Source organism: Peromyscus leucopus, chromosome 6 (assembly GCF_004664715.2).
Source record: "Peromyscus leucopus breed LL Stock chromosome 6, UCI_PerLeu_2.1, whole genome shotgun sequence".
NCBI classification, from domain to species: domain Eukaryota; kingdom Metazoa; phylum Chordata; class Mammalia; order Rodentia; family Cricetidae; genus Peromyscus; species Peromyscus leucopus.
In genome coordinates, this window is record NC_051068.1 from 113,561,859 (window position 1) to 113,582,975 (window position 21,117).

At 41.8% G+C, this 21,117-nt stretch overlaps 2 protein-coding genes across 3 annotated transcripts in view; one reads left to right on the top strand and one right to left on the bottom strand.

Moving 5' to 3' along the window:
- Positions 1–21,117, bottom strand: part of LOC114681711 (guanylate-binding protein 1-like) — a 41,941-nt gene that overhangs the window by 18,365 nt on the left and 2,459 nt on the right. Inside the window, exons 1-6 of one of the 2 annotated variants that reach the window (XM_028855367.2) lie at positions 12,184–12,833; positions 3,821–4,030; positions 1,785–1,912; positions 1,261–1,370; positions 689–885; positions 141–383 (exon numbers count right to left, since the gene is read on the bottom strand). In XM_028855367.2, coding sequence (XP_028711200.1) covers positions 141–383; positions 689–885; positions 1,261–1,370; positions 1,785–1,912; positions 3,821–4,010 — 868 coding nt within the window. In that variant the 5' untranslated portion in view covers positions 4,011–4,030; positions 12,184–12,833. Of the gene's footprint in view, positions 1–140; positions 384–688; positions 886–1,260; positions 1,371–1,784; positions 1,913–3,820; positions 4,031–12,183; positions 12,834–21,117 lie in introns of those variants that run through there. The other variant, XM_028855369.2, reaches the window with a different exon arrangement.
- Positions 19,916–21,117, top strand: part of LOC114681710 (guanylate-binding protein 1-like) — a 31,128-nt gene continuing 29,926 nt past the window's right edge. Inside the window, exon 1 of the mRNA XM_037207143.1 lies at positions 19,916–19,967. The gene's annotated coding sequence lies outside the window, so the exon portion shown is untranslated. The remainder of the gene's footprint in view (positions 19,968–21,117) is intronic.

A 21,117-nucleotide genomic window follows, 5' to 3' on the forward strand; every position in this document is an offset into this window, starting at 1 on the left:
TCTTACCCCCAAATTTAAGTTATTATTTTAGGATACCTAGAATTTTCAAAAATTGTCAAAAATGAAGTGACTGGGTGTTATTTTACCAGCAAGGAGTGTACTTTCTAAAGCTATCAAGAAGGACTGAGCAGGACACTCACGAGTTCCAGTGACCCCAATGCCTCCTGGGAGAGCTTTAGCCTTGGAAGAGCTGAGGATGAAGGAACAGAACTCAGCTGCCTGCTGCACAAAGTCAGAATCCAACTCATCATCTTGCAGGTTCTCAAGCTCAGAAAGCTTCTTCCACCCAGTGGGTGGACAGAAAACAAAGCATTTCTTCTTGGGGAAGAACTTTCGAATACAGAGTCGGGGCAGGTTGTAATTTCTATCTTCTTTGCTGGTACCTGGAGAAAGTAAAGAAAATATAGCCACACAGCTAGTAGGGTGTTGATATGTTACTTATGGATTTCTTCTAATAAATGTTCCTTCTGTTCCATTTTTTTTTTTGTGATGTTAAACAAGTTGATCACAGTGCAGAGTGAACACGTCTCCATTGTCAGGGAACTCGATCATTGAAATTGACATATTGAGACAGATACAAAATAAACTACTTCAAGAAATAGTCTAGAAAATAAAATAGTGAATACTAACACCTGCAAAAAAAGTTTCTGGTACTCTTCTCCCTATTTTCCAATAACAGTCCAGGTACCTTGTTTGAGCTTCAGAGAATTCTCCAGGTATTCATCTGCTGTTAGGCTTTGTCCATCTGCTTCAAGCCTTACAGTCACATCCCTCAGAGTCCATACAAAATCAGGGAAGAAGCTCACAAACTCAGCTGAGTCCTCAACCCCATTGCTATGAGGTGAGGATGTTGTTCTGATCCGATCTGTCAGCTCTGTCACATATCTAAGAAGCTAAGGAAGAGGGTCCAAGGTCCAAATCCTCATATTAGATTCATCTATTCCCACACTCTGTATTGCCTTCCTCTGATCCAATTATCAACCTATTGATAGGTGTATGACATGTATCATGCCCCTCTGCATTTAGATTTATATGTATATTTATAATTTAACTCTACAGGATACATAGGCCACTGTCCTGTTAACAGAAGAGTCTCAGTCTTTCAGTCTCTCCTCCTTTCTCTCTCTGTCTCATGTGTATGTGTGTGTGTGTGTGTGTGTGTGTGTGTGTGTGTGTATTTATGCTCTGTGCTACATAAAGGATACTGCAAATTACTCAGGAATGTTTCTCCAGGGAATTAAAAAAAAAAAAAAAGGATACTGCAGCTGGTCCATGGCCTGCTGGTTGATGGCTCCCATGCTGTTGTACACGAAGGTGCTGCTCAGAAGTACAGCCAGGGCAAAGATCCAGCAGTCATTCTGGTTGTCACCCTGGGAGTCAGAACACATATGGGTCAAGAATATATTCTATCCTTATGCCACTTTCCAGATCAACTATAACAAAAGTACAATCATGTAGAGTGTGTCTAGAAGAATTAGAAAAACCTATATAATATTTATGATCTATGCAAGGCATCCAAATTCAAATACAAATTTCTAAAGAAAATGACAATTTTATGTGCATTTTTATTTATAATGATTCTGATTAATGCTGCTAGCCTGTTGTTAGTCCCATGAATACTGTTTATTAACCACATTGCTCTTCAGTGATCCTTGTAAGATTTTTCCTCAACTCTGGTAGCTAAATTTAGATACATGTTAGGTAAATATAAATGAAATAGCATTAAAAGCTATCTAATATAAGAGATGAGAGGATGAATTGCACACTGAGCCCTCAATCCTTACTTTCTCAACATCTCCCAGGCCCTCAGTGTCAAGCAGAACTAGGGTGTGTCCTGCCTTCTGGGGATGAGGGACACACCACATCCAGATCCCTTTGGTGTGAGACTGCACTGTGGAGCCCAGAGAGAAGCCTGTAGAGCATAGAAGAGAGAGGAGAGGAATGTAGTTACTATCAGGTATTTCAAGAAATGATATAAAATTAGCATACTAAAGGCCAGGACATCTAACTAAAACCAAAGTTTCAGCAGAAAAGTAATTAGTTTCCAGTCATTCAGCATGCAAGAGGCACACATCCATCCAGTTTTGCACCAAGATTGCAGAAACAAGTCAAATTCCTGAGAATGCTGTGAATAAAGCTGTGAAGGTAAAATATAAGTTGCAGTGGATACTCCAGGATGCAGGACATGCCAGGTCTGTGTGGCATCCACTGAGAAAAGCTAGAGGTACTGAGTGTAGCCGGTCTAAGATGGAGGATATGGTTAGGAACAAAACTAAAAACCCCTTGGAATGTACAGGGAGCCTCCACCTGCTCTGGTGCTGGGTGTGGAGCTTGGTTTGATCTTTGTCTGAATTTTATTGTTTTGGTATGGTCTTTCCAACTATTCTATTTATCTTAGGAATGGGGATTTTTATTCTTTGTTGTCATATATTGGAAGTGTGTAACTGGTATTTTGATTTTCCACAGGATCACAGCTAAAACCTTGAACCTCAGAAGAGACATTGGAATTTTATATGCTATTAGAACTTTATGATTATGAGGGCTTTGGAGATTAAATCCAATAAATTTTGCATTCTGAGATGTCCATGAACCAGTAGGGCCCAGAGGCAGAATGTTATGGTTTGTGTGTGAACCATCCACCTCAGGCTCATATGTTTTAATACTTGGTCCCCAGTGGGTAGTGCCAGTTTTTGGAGATGTAGACCTTTGGAAGGTGAAGACTGGCTAGCAGAAGACCTTTGATGGTTAACAGTGACTCTAACGTGGGTCTTGTACTTCTTGTTGCCTAAGTGTGATATGAATAATCCCGAAGCTTCCACTGCCATGGGAGGAACTACTGTGTAAGTCTTCTTTACCATAATGAACTGATAGCCCTTTAACTGTGAATCAGAGTAAACCTGCCTTCCTAAAGTTGCTTTACTTGGGTATTTGATCACAGCGACAAGCAGAATACAACCTAAAATAATTGTGTGAACTAAGAAAAAATTTTATACCAATATTCATATTAGCATTAGTCATAGCAGCCAATGGTTTCTGTGTACAGATGAACAGATAACAAAATTGTTATACACATACAATTATTCAACTCTAAAAAAGAAGGAAAATTGGTATATGTTCTAGCAATGGTAAGTCTTGACACTACCATGTTAAGTGAAAGAAGCAAGTTACAAAGAAATAAATCTAATGAGTCCACTTATGTGACTTTCCCACTGCTGTCAAATTTAGAAATACAGAACGTCAGATAATTCTAGGAGATGGGCTACAGATGGATTTCATTTCTCGAGGGGAAAATGAGATAGTTCTAGGGAGAGATGAGGGTGATGGATACACAAAATTATAAATTTACCTACTGTCACAAAACTGTATATTTGACAATAGTTGTAAATTTTATGTTAGATATTTTACAATAATACAAAAAATCTAAAGTAGACAATATGGATTACACCTTTTTAAATATAGACACAAGTGGAAACTTGTTATAGAAACATAATAACATGTTAAAGTTTATTAATACAGAAATTGGTAATTTTTATTACTGCTTTCATCTAGAAAAGGAATGATTTATGTCTTTGAAAGGAAAACTTTGGGCTGATGGTGATGGTGTATGGGCAATACCCCAGCACTCTGGAGGCTATGGCAAGACAATCATGAGTTCAAAGACAGCTTGAGTAGCATAGCAAGACCCTGTCTTAAAGACAAATAACAAATAAACAACCAACTCAACTGTGGCTGAAATACTAAATTCTTCACACTTGCATGCTGGAAGCTGATGATGTGAGTGGACAAAGGGACCCAGCCCGGCTTTGTTGGTGGTACTCACCTGTGTTCTTCCCAGCCAGCTTGTTCATCAGGTAGGATTTGCCAGTGCGGTAGAGGCCCACGATGGCCACCACCACCACAGGCTGTGTGATGGCCGACAGGGTCTCCAGGGCCTTCTGATTAGGCCTCAGTTGTCCTTTCACATTCTCAATCAAGCACATGGGGTCTGGCATGCAAGTCTCTGAGGCCATTTTTCAGGGTTGTCTCCTATCTTCAAGTAGGATTAATTATAATTAGTCTTTAGCACTCAGAAGGCAGAGAACAAAAATTCTCCACTGTTTTGCATCTATCAGTGACTGAGTGTGTGAAAATCTGTATTCATTTAGAAAGTTATAAAACTATTAAAAAGAATTGTATGTAAAATATCAAAACAATGATTTAACATTCTACTGCTCTCATACTCAAATATTCCACTCAGTTTACCATTGAAATTTTCCTTATTAAAAAATTTATACTATACACTCTGAGACCCAATACCAGCTGGACAAGCAAGATATACCCATTGGTACAATAGTGAAATACACACATGGAATAGCCAGCTTCTTTGTGATTAGATCTGAGGCTTGATCCATGAAAGAAAAGTCATGCCTGGTACTGTCAATATGCTCAAAGGCTCATGGCTGGGAGGTCATATGCCCTTGGGCAGAACTTGCCATTGTTTTACTGTAAATGGACACGTTGTCAAACTACTTTCTACATTTTTGTGCTTATTCTCATAGATTAGTGCTGCTCTCAACCTTGGACAGAGAAGCTTCCTTTTGGAATAGTTAATACAGAGATTCATAACTAGACAAAGTGCTGAGGATAAGTGACTGTGAGTAAGTACAATTGATGAGTGCTGAATTTTCAGCCCCACATTGGAAATCTAGGTTACCCCTGCCCAAGACTCAAGGAACATCACGGGAAAGAGGGGCGGAAAGAATGTTAGAGCCCCAGATGATGCTGTGAAACAGTTTCTTCTGTACATGACACAGCCCTGTACTCCTGAACTCACAGTAGTGGTAGTGAGTGAGCTGTAGAAGACTGACCCCATCAGTCTTGGGTCCATTATGGATAAGGAACAAGCTGTTGAAGCCCCACCCATACCTGAGAAGCTATTGACAGTTAATACCTGGTGGAAGGAGGAACTGTCCTTAAGTAGTGTAGTACTGTTTTAAGTTGCCCATGCTCCAGTAAACCTACCACACTCCTGCCTATGTGAACAACCACAATTAAACTCAAAGAATCATTTTTTAAAAAAAGTATATGAGCCACCAAAGTAGAATGTATGGAGTTTAATGCAAAATAAAAACCATTTTATTTCATCTCTATTAAAAAGGTTTGCTTTATTAGAAAATAAAAACATGAATACAGGGTTCTGTGCCTGTTTGAAAGCTTTTCTTCAACAGAATAAGTGTAAAATAAAGTCAGATTGTGAGGTTGTCATCTCCTTTATGAATTACATCAACATGGATATTTTAAGGTTTAGTCAAGGAAGTATGTATGCAATTAGGTAGTGATTAGATAATTGTGTTTTATGTCATAACAGAATCCCTCAAATCTTTCCCCCTAGCAGATTTTGCAGATGAACAGAATTATTATTTGCATATTAATTGTTGGGCATTCTCTTAACAAGTATTCCTAAGGTTTACTTTTTTAATTAAGAGATTCTCAATTGTTTCCTGTCCCCTTATCATAATAGCTTGAGCTTTTATACACAAGAAATATTTATTTAACTTTTCTATAAAATTATTGACCCCCTGCTAAGGTCTTTAAACATTCCTAATATCCATTCCCATCATTGTTGAATGACACTATGCTGGGTAGTTTTATGTCAATTTGATGTAAGCTAGAGTCTTTTGAAAGAGGGAACCTCAATTGAGAAAAACTTTCCTACCAAGTGGGTCAATGTGAAAGCATGTGGTGCATTTTCTTGATTGATGATTGATGTGGGAGGGCCTAGCTCACTATGCATAGTACCAGTCCTGGGCTGGTACTCCTTATTGCTATAAAAACAAAAGCAGACTGAGAAAGCAATGAGGCACAAATCAATAAATAAAATTCTTCCATTTCATCTGCATCAGTTCCTGCCTCTAGGTTTCTGCCTTGAGTTCCTTAGTGATAGAGTATGACTGGAGAATTATAATCTAAATAAATTCTTTCCCCTCCAAGTTGCTTTGATCATGGTGTTTTATCACAGCAACAGAAACCCTAACTAATAGTAGACACACAAAAAAGTTGAGGATTGGCTCAGCAAGCTGCACCTGCACATGGGTGTGTTGGAATGAGTAAGCTGGTACAGCTGAATCAGGTCCTCATTCCTTGACTTGTGTAAAAGAAGTCCTCTCCTGGTGAAGGACTGTCACAGAAGTTCATAGAGGACCCATGTTCCTACTGTGTTTTACACAAGCCTGGAAAATATTTGCAGAAGGACTATGTTAACGTGATCATCACCAAACTACCTTAAAAACAAGTGTAAGTGACAGACAGTTAAGTAGCGGTGGGATTGCTATCTGTGGTTTTACCTGTTTCTATTGTTTCACAGACACCACTGAGGTGAGTTCATAGCTTAAAATGGGAACTATTTTAAAGTTAATAGCAAACTAATGGAGATTTTTCCCTAAAATTCTGAGTTGTTTCCAGAAATACTACTAGTTTGGATTCTTTAGCTTTGTTATTTGTTGAATCAAAAAAAAAAAAAGGGTTTTAGACTCTCTCCATTGACAATACTCTCAGGACATCAGTGGTTGATAAAGCTTTCTTTAGGGAAAAATAAAGATGAAGGTAGGAAGAGAATTTGTGGGACGGAGGGGTCATGGGGGAGTTGGGAAGAGAAAAGAGAGTAACATAGAGGGGAATATGATCAAAATGTGTGACATACAAGTATGAAATTGTAAAAGAATAAAAAAAGAAAGAAATCAAAATATAAGTTCCTAAGCAAAAAATAAATGAATAAATAAAATATGATTTAGAGAATTTATTTTTACCCCAGCTACATGTAATAAGTTTAATTAATTTGTTCATTTACTCATATAAGGAATAATGATCCATTGCACCCTAATGTTAGTCTAACTGAATATATGCATATAGAAGAATGCAAATGAATCCATATCTATCACCCTGCACAAAACGCAAGTCCAAATGGATCAAAGACATCAACATAAAATCAGAGACACTGAATCTGATAGAAGAGAAAGGGGAAAAAACTTGAATGCATTGACACAGGAAACAACTTCCTGAACAGAACACCAATAGAGCAGGCACTAAGATCAACAATTAATAAAAGGGACCTCATGAAACTGAGAAGCTTCTATAAGGCAGACATTGTCATTAGAACAAAACAGCCACCCCCAAAAAGGGAAAATATCTTCACCAACTCCACATCTGACAGAGGGACAATATTCAAAATATATAAATAATTCAAGAAACTAAACTCAACAAACAAAATCGTCCAATTTAAAAAGTGCCTATGGTGAGACACTTTATGCAGCCTTGGTGTAGGGAGGAGGGGCTTGGACCCACCTCACATGAATGTACCAGGCTCTGCTGACTCCCAATGGGAGACCTTGTCTTGGAGGAGATGAAAATGGAGGGTCGGTTGGGGGAAGACTAGGGGGTGAGAGGAGGGAGGACAGGGGAATCTGTGGTTGATATGTAAAATAAATAGAAAAATCTCTTAATAAAAAAAGAAGAAGAAAATAAACCATCAGAGAAACAAGAAAAAAGTGGGCTACAGATATAAACATAATTCATAACAGAGGAATGTCAAATGGCTTTGAAACAGTAAAAGAAATGTTCAACATCCTTAGTCATCAGGGAAATGCATATCAAAATGTCTCTGAAGAACATCTTACTCCTGTCAAAATGACTAAGATCAAAAAAAGTTACAGCTCATGCTGGAGAGCATGTGGAGCAAGGGGAACACTCCTCCATTGCTGTCAGAGTGCAAACTTGTACAGACAATATAAAAATCAATATGACTGTTCCTCAAAATTTGGGAATTGATCCACCTCATGATCCAGCTATACCACTCCTGGGAAAATACCCAAAGGATGCTACATCCTACCATAAGGACACTCACTCAGCTATGTTCATAGCAGCTTTATTCATAATAGCCAGAAACTGGATACAACCTAGATGTCCCTTAACCGAAGAATGGATAAAGAAAATATGGTACATTTACCCAATGGAGTATTACTCAGCTGTTAAAAAAAATGACATCATGAACTTTGCATGCAAATGGATGAATAGAAAAAAAAATCACTGAGTTAGGTAATTCAGACCCAGAAAGGCAAATATGGTATGTACTCACTTATAAGTGGATATTAGCTGTTAAGTCAATGATAATCATGTTATAATTCATAGACGTAGAAAGGCTAAGTAATAAGGAAGGCTCTAAGGGGATGCAAGGATCTCCCTGGGAAGGGCAAATAGAATAGATTTTGTGGGTATGCTGGAGGCATGTGAGGATGAGAACAGGAGGGATTGGGTGCTGGTGGGGGAATGGAGGGAGAGATGATTGGAAAGAGGGACATTTTGAGGGCAATGTGGAAATCTAGTGCAGTGGAAACTTCCTGGAATCTATGAGGGTGACCCAAGCAAAGACTCCTAGTAATGGGGAATACAAAGCCTAAACTTGCTGTGGGATGTTCTGTATGCTGTTAATTGTTTTGCTCTGATTGGTTGATAAAGAAAATGCTGATTGGCCAGTAGCCAAGCTGGAAGTATAGGTGGGATAATCTGGGAAGAGGAAGGCTGAGTCAGGAGTTGCCAGCCAGACATGGAGGAAACAAGGTGACAAGACAGAACTGAGAAAAGGTACCAAGCCATGTGGCTAAACATAGATAAGAATTATGGGTTAACTCAAATATATGAGTGCTGTGGGATGGTCTGTATGTCAAATGCTCTGATTGGTCAATAAATAAAACACTGATTGCCCAGTGGCCAGGCAGGAAGTATAGGTGGGACTAACAGAGAGGAGAACTGAGAGAACAGGAAGGTGGGTGGAGACACTGCCAGCCACTGCCATGACAAGCAGCATGAAAAGATGCTGGTAAGCCACAAGCCATGTGGCAAGGTATAGATTTATAGAAATGGATTAATTTAAGATATAAGAACAGTTAAGATATAAGAAGCCTGCCACAACCATACAGTTTGTAAGCAATATAAGCCTCTGTGTTTACTTGGTTGGGTCTGAGCTGCTGTGGGACTGGCGGGTGACAGAGATTTGTCCTGACTATGGGCCAGGCAGGAAAACTCTAGCTACATATGAGCTAGTCAGTAATAAGCCTGAGCTAGTGGCCAAGCAGTTACAATTAATATAAGCCTCTGTGAGTTTACTTGGGGAACATGAGTAGGAGAGATTTGTCCTAAACACTTGCAGGCCAAAACACAGGGAAACTTCCACCTACATGAACTGGTGATCTTCTTTAACCAGGCAAAGCTTCCAGTAGTGGCACTGGAACATTAACACAGCCATAAAACCTTTGACTTACAATTTATCCTGCCTACAAGATGTGCTTGGGGTAATGGTGGCTCAGAACTTGTGGGAGTGGCCAACCAATGACTGGTCCAACTTGAGGCCCATGACAATGGAGGGAGCCCATGCCTAACACTGGCCAAGGACCAGAGGCTGGATAGCCCAGAGACCTAGGATAGAACCAAACATGACTGGAAAAAAGCTAATGAAATGATTCCTAATGATATTCTCCTATAATCATAGATGGACACCTAGTCCAATCATCATCAGAGAGGCTTCCTCCAGCAGCTGATGGGAGCAGATACAGAGGCCCACAGCCAAACAGCTCTGAGAACCCCACAGAAGAGGGGAAAGTAGGATTGAAGGAACCAGAGTGGTCAAGGACACCATGAGAACATGGTCTAAAGAATCAACTAGGCAGCAGGGCTTATAGGGGCTCACAGAGACTGAAGCAGCAATCATGGAGCCTATATGAGTCTGACCTCGGTCCTCTGCATCTATGTTATGGTTGTGTAGGAGCTTGGTGTTCTTGTTGGACTCCTAACAGTGGGAGTAGGGGGTGTCTCTAACTCTTTTGCCTGCTCTTGGGACCCTTTTCCTCCTACTGGGTTTCTTCACCCAGCTCTGATCTGAGGGTTTGTAACTGTTATGCCATGTTCAGTTGATATGGAGGCCTGTTCTATTCTGAGGGGAAACAGAAGATGAGTGGATCTAGGGGAGGAGGACTATGGGGGAGAGGGACTGGGAGGAGTAGATAGAAGGTAAACTGTAGTTGGGATATATATTTTTAAAAAAAGAGTTGCACCCTGTAACATAAGCTTCATTATCTATACACTAAATGAACTTATAACAGAGAGGATCATAGAACCTTCATCCAGTAACAAATGGAAGCAGATACAGAGATCTACAACCAAGCACTGGGCTGAGCTCTTGCAGGCCAGTCGAAGAGAGGGAGAAGGGATTATATAAGCAAGAGGGTCAAGATCATGGTGGGGAAACCCACAGAGACAACTGACCTGAGCCAGTGGGAGATGATGGACTCTGGACTGAGCCTGCATGGGACCGAACTAGCCCTCTGAATCTGGGTAACAGTTGTGTGGCTTGGTCTGTTTGTGGGGTGCCTGGCAGTGGACCTAGGATTTATCCCTGGTATATGAACTGGCTTTTTGGAGCCCATTCCCTATGCTGAGCCTTGATGCAGGGAGGAGTGGCTTGGTCCTGTGGGTAGGAAGGAGGTGGGGGGGAGTGGAAAGAGGAAAGGGAGGGGAAACTGTGGTTGGTATGTAAAATGAAAAAATAATTTTAAAAAAAGAGTTGTACCCTGAAACATAAGCTTGATTAGCTATACACTAAATGATCTTAAATCAGGAAAGATGTGAAATCAAATATTGAAAAAACAGCATTATTTGCAAAACAAAAATTTCAAATATTGGATATTGCTGAAAGGAACTGTGGTGGTTAGTGAGAGAGCAGGGAGCAGGTCAAGAGCGCTAGAGAGGACAGGGTCAGAGGAAAGCCATCCTTCCTGCTGTATATGTTTAGGCATTTCTGTTTCGATTTTCTGCTTACTACAGAAGAGATGGAAAAAAATGGGAAGAAAAGGAGGAGGAGAGGAGAAAACAGAGGTGGGAGACAATTGTTAAAACAGGGAGGGAGGCTGGTGGCCAGAAGTTTAGAGAAGCGATTTCCAAAGTACAGGAACAATTAACTGAGAGATGAGCAGGTGGCAGGTAAAGCAAACAGAGACACCATCCTTAGTCCTGTGAGGGAGTCTTAAAGGAAGCCCTTTGGTAAAACACAGGGTCTGAATCCCACAGGAGCAGGCAAGGGAAAAGAACTGGGGGGGCCCGACAGCGAGCGGCTCTGAAGTACTGAAGGGATCTACTGGGAAGTCAGCTGTGTGATAGAAAACATGTCACCACCCTGATCGCCTTTCACTCTCCTGCCAGCTGTGACCTGAGCTTCCCACAACACAGCCACAGCAGTGTTAACGAACCCACAAGGCTGACTGACTGATTTGGAATGTTGCAAGTCCAGAGCCAGATTCTCCTAGGTTATCTTTAGCTGCCTAGGTGGCCAATCTTTGTGCTTGACTTAACCTCCTATGACTATCAAGTAAAATCCTTTCTGGAATGTACAAAGAGACCCCTAGCGCTCACCTCCCCAAAGGCTAAGAATATTATGTGATAGTATCTGAAGCCTGTGGCAGAGGCTCCCTCACTTTATTATAACCTGATGGTCCAATACATTTTTAAAGTACAAGGGCCAATGTATCCTTTGCTCTACAACTATAAAAACTGCAGGAGACTTACCGAGTTGGAACATGGTGTCTGGGATGCTCTGAATCTATATTCCTGGGTCATTATCACTCATATTTGGCTCCAGAATAGATTGCTATTCTCTTTAAGTGGGAGCTGTGTTTTTACATCAACACAGTGCTTCTTCTCTGTCCTTCCCCATGGCGATGGCTCTTTACCCTGCATCACATTCTGCTTTCCTGTGTAACTCAGCTGCAGGCAGTCCCTTCAGTAGGAATAGGACTAAGTTACCTCCATCACTGACCATAGTCATTCAACTGTGTCCCCGTCAGCAGAGACAGTGTGAACACAGAGAAAGACAATCCTGATGCATACCCTGCCCTGTTTCAACCACACATATCTGCTAATATCTAGCTCAAAGCAAGTCCAATAGTGGCCTTTAGAGACTGGACGCCTTGATAATACCACGCAGGATTCATCTGATGCCTTGCTCCAGCCCACGCCCAGGAGCAGACTTTCCTAGTTCTAGTAGTTTTAAAGAAATTAATGAACTCTCATAAATGCCTTCTCATCCCTGCCCAGCTTATGCCCCCAGAGCTCTTCAGAGTTGGAGAAAAGACTGAAAAGAGAAGTCAGTTAGTCCCTTACCGGCTTTTGATCACAGAGTGGGTGGAAAGTCTCCTTCTCTTCTCTGGTATTTCCTCCTGCAACGCTGTGAGCCTTTCCCCAAGTGATAAGATATTGGATCCCAGCAACCTTTGCAGTGGGTCAAAGAGCTGTGAAACCGAAACCATCCAGCCCAGGCAATGAATCAACAGTCACGCGAAGGTCTTTCAATGAAAACTCCTCAGATATTTAGTTTGAAGAGACTTGGAACGGTACTCTGTTTAAAATGCGCTTCCATAAGACTTGAGAGTAGATATGATTTTCACGTATGCTGCCATTTGGAGGAGCACAAACATGAAACAACGTCTTGTTTTTAACTCTAATCTCCAGAACTAGAGACTCACTCAGTGGACTGGGTATGCTGTTAGAGGAGTGATGAGGGAGGAGACCAGTGTGTCTTCCAGCCGCCTGGACACCCAGCACCTGGAACTCAATGCTCACTGCAGCCAGGTTGAGGCTTCTCATTGCTCCACAGGGAACTTGCTAGATTCCTCTTAGGGAAGTGACAGTTACAAAATCAGGGTAGGGTGCTTGTTGATTTCCTAGGGTCCAAGATAGGGAACCTCCTGAACATTTCCAGGGAAGTGAAAATAGCAGATGTCCACAGAGTCTCAGTATGGTCCCTTTTATTTCTTTTATAGCACTGTGAGGGGTACAGACAGAAGGAGCCTGCTGCAGATGTGGATGGCTGAAGTAGGCCCTCGCTCAAGCTTAAAGGACATGTTAAAGGTATATAATATAGTGCTTTGCTCCTAAAGGTGCCTGTGCCACTTAGCAGCCCAGAATACTCCAGACCAGTGTGAAGAGGTGGATCAGCGCTCATGGCCGGCTGTGGCTGCAGTGGGTATACAGCGCTAGTGGCTGACGTTAGATGCTGCGGTGGTGGAAGAATCATGAGCCATGTTTACCTTTTTAGAGCTTTATTAGGAGGAAGGAGAGAGAGAGAGAGAGAGAGAGAGAGAGAGAGAGAGAGAGAGAGAGAGAGATACAGAGATACAGAGATACAGAGATACAGAGATACAGAGAGACATAGACAGAGAGACCACGTGGAGGGAAAGTACAGAGTGTGGAGAGAAAGACGGGGAGAGAAAGAAAGGAGAGAGAGTGCATGGAAGGGCACATACACTTTCTAGGCTTCACAGGCTGATGACGTAATAAGGAGAGAATCCTTACATAGTGGTTCTCAAATGTGGGTTGTGACGCCTTTGGAGGTCAAACGACCCTTTCACAGGGTCACATATTATATATCCTGCATATCAGCTATTTACATTAAGATTCATGTTCTGAAAAGGCAATGAAAATAATTTCATGGTTGGGGTCACCACAACATGAGGAACTACATTAAGGGGGTGCAGCACTAGGAAGGTTAAGAACCACTGTTCTAGACAGCTACATGCCAGCAAACTCTGAAAATGGGCAAATTCCTAAGACATGGTTGATGCTCTATCCTGAGTTAAAAGTTTTCTTCTCTCTCTCACTGTGATTTTGTCACTATGTCCTGTTTTCTCCCCACACCCTGCTCACCTTAATAACTTACTGTAACACAACTGAAGTGCATTGGCCTTTGCCCTGTGAATTCCCTATTCATGAGATATGGATGATAGACCCACAACACACCCTCATGGTTGTACATGTCTGGTGGACCTAGACACTTCCGCCTAGCCAGTTCCAGGGCAAAATAGCCATTTACAGGCCAAGGTGTCTCGCGTGACCAGGACCCCGTGGCTTTGCATGGTTGCATAAGAGCATGCAACACAACCATGTGATCTGCGAATGCATGGAGTAGCCACATAGACCTGTTTACGCATGCACCACCCAGCCTTTATAAGCCAGCACCATATTCCCAGCTTCCTTCTTCTTCTCCTCCTCCTCCTCCTTCTTCTCCACACACGTGTCTCTTCCGCAGGCCTGAGCACTTATCTGTCCTTTTATCTTAATAAAACTCTTGTTAGTGGATTCTGTCGTGTTTTGTGACATTTCCTTGCAGGGTAAGAGCACCACCACTAAATAACTAACATCTGGTGCTGAGACCAAGCGGGCGCTTCCGGGTGCCCTGTGCCTGGAAACCTGTTAACCAGGACTGCTGCACACAAACCGGGGACTCTGCTCCATACACAACAGACCGCTCTTCATTCACCTGGCCACACAAAACTCCACGCAACACCGCTTTTCTGATTGGTGAGTCCCCCACTTTTTGACCAGCGTAAATGGTTTCCTGAATCTGTGAGAATGACCGTTGAGCATCCGGCGCCTCACGAAGTATTGTTGAAACTGGGGAACCCCCAGCCACGGTCTTTATTGCCTATGGTCAGCCCCATCACAGGTCTAAATTTCTAGCCATCTCCCATGTCTGTAGCCTGAGATATTCCTTGCGGTTGGACCACCACTGTTGGGTGTGTCTTGGGGGCTGTGTGAGGGCGGTACGTTCTTCCGGTTTGACGAAGCGGTAGATGCTGTCCGGATTCCCATGGAATCCTTGCCTCACGCAGCGGGGCTCCCGCTTCTTGGCTGACGAGCCAATTAGCGGCCTGTGCCCGGTATCCGTCCTTGGCCTTGGGGAAGCCTGGGGCCTTGGCTCCGGATCACATTTGGTTTTTTTTGTTGTTGTTTTTTTTTTGTTGTTGTTGTTTTTTGTTTTTTATTTTTCTGCCTCTCTGCTGCAGACATGGGAAACAAGGCTTCTAACCCTATTAGTCCTTCCTCTCCCTTAGGCTGTATTCTTGAAGCTTTAAAACCTCTCAGCTTAATGCCTCATAACAAAAAATGGCCACCCAGCGGTTCCTTAGATCCCGGTATTTTACAGGAGTTATCTAATTTCTGTCAGCAAGCAGGCAAATGAAAAGAGTTGCTTTCTTCTTTCTGAGTGCTAAACCGTCTCTTCTGGATTCCTTCTCTCCTGCTCATATGCTCTTAGCAATGCCTAAACCGGAGGATTCTCTGACTCCGGAATCTCTGACTCTAGATCCTGCTAATGAACCTCCACCTATCCGACCTCCAGTTCCCACCCCTACTCCTAGGGCGACTGTTCCTTCAGCTCCTCTTCTGGATTCTTCTCCCTCTAAAGCTGACCCTCCTTCGGCAGCAGCTGCTCCTCCCTTGGCAGCGGCCGTTTCCAAAGGCCCTGCCCTGGCTCCGACCTTGACTCCTCCTACCACCCATTCTGGAACTGCTAAATTGCCTGATTCCAGCCATCCAAACCCTTCCACTGTTCTCCCTTTGTGAGAGGTGGCTGGTGTGGATGGACTGATTAAGGTTCATGTTCTTTTCTCTGTGCTGCTATTGTGTTCCCCAAAATATTGTGTACCTTAATAAACTTATCTGGGGTCAGAGAACAGACAGCCACTAGATACAAAGGCTAGAAAATGGTGGCACTCACACCTTTAATCCTGGCATTCCAGAGATAGAAATCCCTCTGGATCTCTGTGAGTTCAAGGCCACATTGGAAACAGACAAGCATGGTGACATGCCTTTAATCCCAGAAAGCCAGCCTTTAATCCCAGAGAGTGGTGGTAGAAAGCAGAGGGATATATAAGGCGTGAGGACCAGAAACTAGAAGCATTTGGCTGGTTAAGCATTTGGCTGGTTAAGCTTTCAGGTTTCTAGCAGCAATTCAGCTGAGACCCCTTCCGGATGAGGACTCAGAGGCCTCCAGTCTGAGGAGACAAGACCAGCTGAGGATCCGGCGAGGTGAGATAGCTGTGGCTTGTTCTGTCTCTCTGATCTACCAGCATGGACCCCAATAACTCGCCTCAGGTTTGATTTTATTAATAAGTACCTTTAAGAATCCTGCTACAATTCTCTCTTGCAGAATTCTCTCAGATAGAAACTAAGCTGGGTTCTTATACTTCTAATTCTGCTTCCTTTATTAAACGGTTTCAATATATAACTCAATCTTATAGTCTCACCTTTCATGATCTATACATGATACTTTCTAATAATTTACTTCCTGAGGAGCACAGGTAGGTATGGAAACAAGCTAGGACCCATGCAGATGAAATTCCCCAGACTAACCTTTCATACCTGCTAGGAGCTGAGGTGGTTCCTGACCAAGAACCACACTGGGACTATTGGGCCCGGGCTTGCACCACTACCCCACGAAGGGTACTGACAAGGCCTTGTCCAAATGTTGCCAAAAGGGTCACTGGTCAGCTGACTGTCCTAATGTCCCAAGCGACATAGGAACACCAGATGAAGACCACCCTCCGGCCAACTTCTAGGCTTGGCCTACAGCGAGGACTGACGCTGCCCAGTTCCTGCCCCGGCCACTCCCATCTCACACAGGGAACCAAGGGTAATAATAAAAGTAAATGGGCATCCCATCTCATTCCATTTGGACACCAGAGCTACCTACTCTGTCCTGAGAAAGTTTTGGGGGCCCACCTCTCCTGCTTGTCTCCCTATTGTTGAGGTTGGGAGACAGCCTTACCTGCCTCATCAGACACCACCACTCAATTGCATTTTCAGAGGCATCCCTCTCACACACACACATTCTTAGTGGTGCCAAGCTGCCCTGTACCTTTAATGGGGAGGGATCTTCCAGCTAAGGTAGGAGCATCCATTTCTTTTGCTCCACACATTCGCCTAATCCCAGATGTGCCAGCAGCTCCCCTCCTCCTTCTCCTAGCCACTCACTCTACTGACTCTAACAATTCTTTTCCCTTGCCAGCCTCTCAGGTAGACCCAAAAGTCTGGGATACCCAAAACCCTTCTATTGCTAGACACCATCAGCCTATTATTATCCAGCTACAAGATCCTGCCAGATATATCACCCAAGCTCAGTACCCTCTCTCACCCCAGAGCCCAAGAGGACATAAGCCTATCATTTCTGACCTCAGGAAAAATCTGCTCTGACTAACCTCTTCACCTTTTAACACCTCCATACTTGCAGTTAAAAAGTCTAATGGAACCCACTGCCTGGTTCAAGACCTCCGGCTCATTAACTCTGCAGTGGTTCCCCTCCATCCTGTAGTGCCTAAGCCTTGTACTCTCCTGTCCACTATCCCTTCTTTTAAGAACAGAACCATGTTGGCAATAGAGAAGCATACACTCTATCTTTCTAATTTTTATCTCTTCTGTAATCTATCTTTCCCTTATCTAAGAGTTCAAGAATTATATTAAGTGAGAGTGAGAGGGTGGGCACCTTTGTCTCATTCCAGATTTTAGAGATTGGTTTGTTTCTCTGATATGTGACTATGGGTTTATTATATACAGACTATCATCCTGATGGATTCTCAGTCTGTTCCTAGAGATCTTTTATCATAATAGCACGTTGAGCTTTATCAAATACCTTTTCTCCATCTCTTAGATGATTGTGTGGTTTTGTATATTTAAGTCTATTAATATGATGTATGTTATTTTTTGAAGATTTGTTTATTTTTATAGACAAATATTTTGTCTGCATGTATGTTTGTGTACTACATATGTACCTGGTGCCTGTGGTTGACAGAGAGGGGGTTGGGTCCCTTGGAATTGGAGTTCCACATGATTGTGAGCTGCCATGTGGGGGCTGGGTCCTTGGAAGACCAGCAAATGCTCCTTCCCACTGAGCCCTCTCTCCAGCCCTAATTGGGGTATGCTTATTGATTTGTGTAGGTTGAAACAATTTTGTAGGATAACAGGAACTTGGTCATGGTGTATGCTCTGAATATGGTATTGAATTTGGTTTGTATTTTATGGAGGAGTTTTGCATCTTTGGAAATCGGTCTGTTTTTTTGTCTTGGTTGTTGTGCTTTCTTGTGTAATTTCACCTGGTTCTGGTGTCAGAGTCATACTGACTTCATAAAGTAAGTTTGGTGGAGTTCCTTTCCTTTCTATTCTGGGGAACAGCCTGAGAAGTGTTGGAATTAGATCTTCATTGAAATTTTGGTAAAAATCAGCATTAAATCTGATTGGCCTGGCACCTTTCTTGGTGAGAGACATTTAAATACTGTTTCAGTCTGACTGTTATGGGTTTGCTTAGATTGTTTGTCTTTTGCCTTGAATTTTGGGAGGGCGCATGTGTTTAGAGATTTCTCCATTTCTCCTGGATTCTCTAATTTGTTAAAATGTTTTCAAAGCATTCCCTGATGGTATGGATTTCATAACAGTATATTGTAACAACTCCCTTTTGTCTCTAATTTTATTAATTTGGTTCCTCTTTCCTGTTGATTAGTTTGATTAGGTGTTGTTTAATCTTGTTAATCTTACAAAAAAAAAAAAAGAGCTTTTTCTTTTGCTAATTCTATATATTGTTCTCTTAGTCTCTATATCATTAGCCCTTGGCCTGGTTTCCACTGTTTCTTGCTACATGCAGCATTTGGATTTGGTATCCTCTTGCTTTTCTAAAGCTTTGGGTGCATAATTAGATTTTTTTATTTTTTTTAATTTATTTAGAGCTATAAACTTTCCTCTTAGGACTACCTTCATTGCATCTCACAGCATCTGGTAGGTTGTAAATCTTGGAATATTAATTTTCCTTCCTGACTTATTAATGGCCTATTGTTCACTCCAATATGGGTGGGGAGGTGTTTAGGAGGCCCCACCCCTAGCAGAGAAGCTATCTATTGGCAGTTGATGGCTTCTGAGAGAAGAGTCAGTACTTCCCAGAGATACAGTCCCTAGTAGGTTGACCATGACCCAGTGGGTGATACCACACCCATATGCATACAGGCAGCACTAATGGGACATGGTGAGGTATTTTTTATAAAGAAATTTAAAAAGAAGAAGTTTTTTTAAAAAAAAAAAAAAAAGTGAAAATTAAATTTGGAAGAGCTTGGAGATACCAAGAAATAATTGGAAGAAGAGAGTAAGGGATGGTTATTTTAAAAATACATTATATACACGTGTAAAATTTTCAAAAGAATTATACACACACACACACACACACACACACACACACTTTTAAAGTGTATTGCTTAATCTCCAAGCATCTATGTATTTTCCAAGGTTAGTCCTGCTGATTTCTAGTTTAATTCTGCTGTGATTTGATAGGATGCAGGAAGTTTTTTTAATTTAAATAACTTAAATTTTTTGTTTTGTGTGCATGAGTGTTTTACCTGCATATATGTATGTGCACGTGCATGTAGTGTATGCAGAAGTCAGAAGAGTGTGTCAGGACCTATAGAACTGGCATTACAGGCAGTTCTGAGTTACCTTATGGATGCTGGGAGAACCTGTGTCCTTTGCAAGAGCAGCAAATGCTCTTACCAGCTGCGCCACCTCTCTAGCCCCCAATCTTATGATGTATGTATTTACGAAGGTTTGTTCTTTTGCAGTGTGGTCAATTGTAGACAATGTTCCATGTGCTGCTGAGAAGAATGTGTATTTCCTGTAGATGTCTTTCAAGTACAATTGATCTATTCAGTAATTAAGTTCTGAGGTTTGCTTGCTGAGTTTTTATTTGGAGACCCTTTCTAGATACACTGAGTTCTCCCATTATTAATGTGTCTGGATTCCAGTAGTTTTCTAGTGTTTGTGTTTTGAAAGCAAAGGAATAAAATTTGTTGCATATTTGTAATACTGATGTCCACTTGACTAAGTGTTCCTTCTATTGAAATGTAGCAGCCAACCTCCATTACCTCTTCCGATGAGGTTGGTTTAAAGTCTACTTTACAGATATGAGAATTGCGACATCAACTTGTTTACATGTTCTCTGTGCTTAGTAGTTTGATTTTTAACCTTTGGCTCTCAGGTTATGGGTGTCTTTTTAGCTATGTGTGTTACCTGGAGACAGCAGATAGTTTGTTCATGTTTTCAAATCCAGTTCAGTAGTCTGTGTCTTTTAATTGGTGAGTTAAGGGAATTTTCATTTACAGAATGATTGAGAAGAATTTGCTATTGTTTATAATTTTGTGTTTGTTGCTCTGGTTGGCTGGTTAAATTGTTAGTTCTTTTTCCTCTCCTGAAGTACTGAATATTGCTGGTTTGCTGTGTTGGACAAGATTAGTTCCTCCTTTGCTCTCTCATCTGTCCATCCATGGCTTTCATGGACCGCAGTCTGATCTGTGTACTTGTGCATGAAACTTTCTTCTTCCTCTCTGTAGTGTACTCCTGTAAGGATTTCCTGCAGTTCTGGATTAGATGGAATTAATGGTTTTAACTTTTGTTTGTCTTGAAATATTCTTATTTCTCTAATCTCTAAGTACACAATTTTTCAGAATATTCCTATTTTGGTTACTTGTAAGACTTGGAATATGTCAATCCATAGTTTCCTGGCTCTTAAGTCTGCTGACAATAATAAATCAGACATTATTCTGATGTCTATGCTTGGGGATTTTTTTCATAGTGTTATTATTCTAGTGGTATTCTTTTCTATATATTCTTTTTGTTTTCTGTGGGTATGTGGTATGTGTGCATGTTTGAACGTGTGTGCATGTGTATGCGAGCATGTATGTACATGCATGTGTGCTTGCATGTGTGCATGTGTGTATATGTGTGTTTCTTCACTGTGTTGTTTTTTTTTAATCTGGGGTGTATATGTGTGCTGGTTTCTAATTCTCCTCTTCCCACTGTTTTTGTTTGCTTTTTAAAGAAAATGTGAGTCTTCCTAGTGGGTTGTCTTTGGTTGAGTTTCTGTACAGAGGGGAGTCAACTGTAGTAACAACCATGATAGTTTGACAAGTGTTAGCAAAAAGGGAAAACATGCTATTGACATGAATTCTCTATAGAGTTTGTTCTGCCTTGCAGCATCACCTGCTCTGGGATTCTTGATTGATTGATTGGTTGGTTGGTTTAGCTCTGGGATTCTTAAGAATGCAGTTCACAGAGAACCCTACTCAAGTCCTTTGGAGATGCAATCCAGCTTCTTTGGCTCCCATCATCCCCCGCACACATGGTCCCCACACAGCCACACTTCCAGTTGCCCAGTCTCATCTATATCCCATCTTGCTCTCAGAACCCTTGCCTCTGCAGCTGCTTTTTGAACCCTGCCCACTCTCT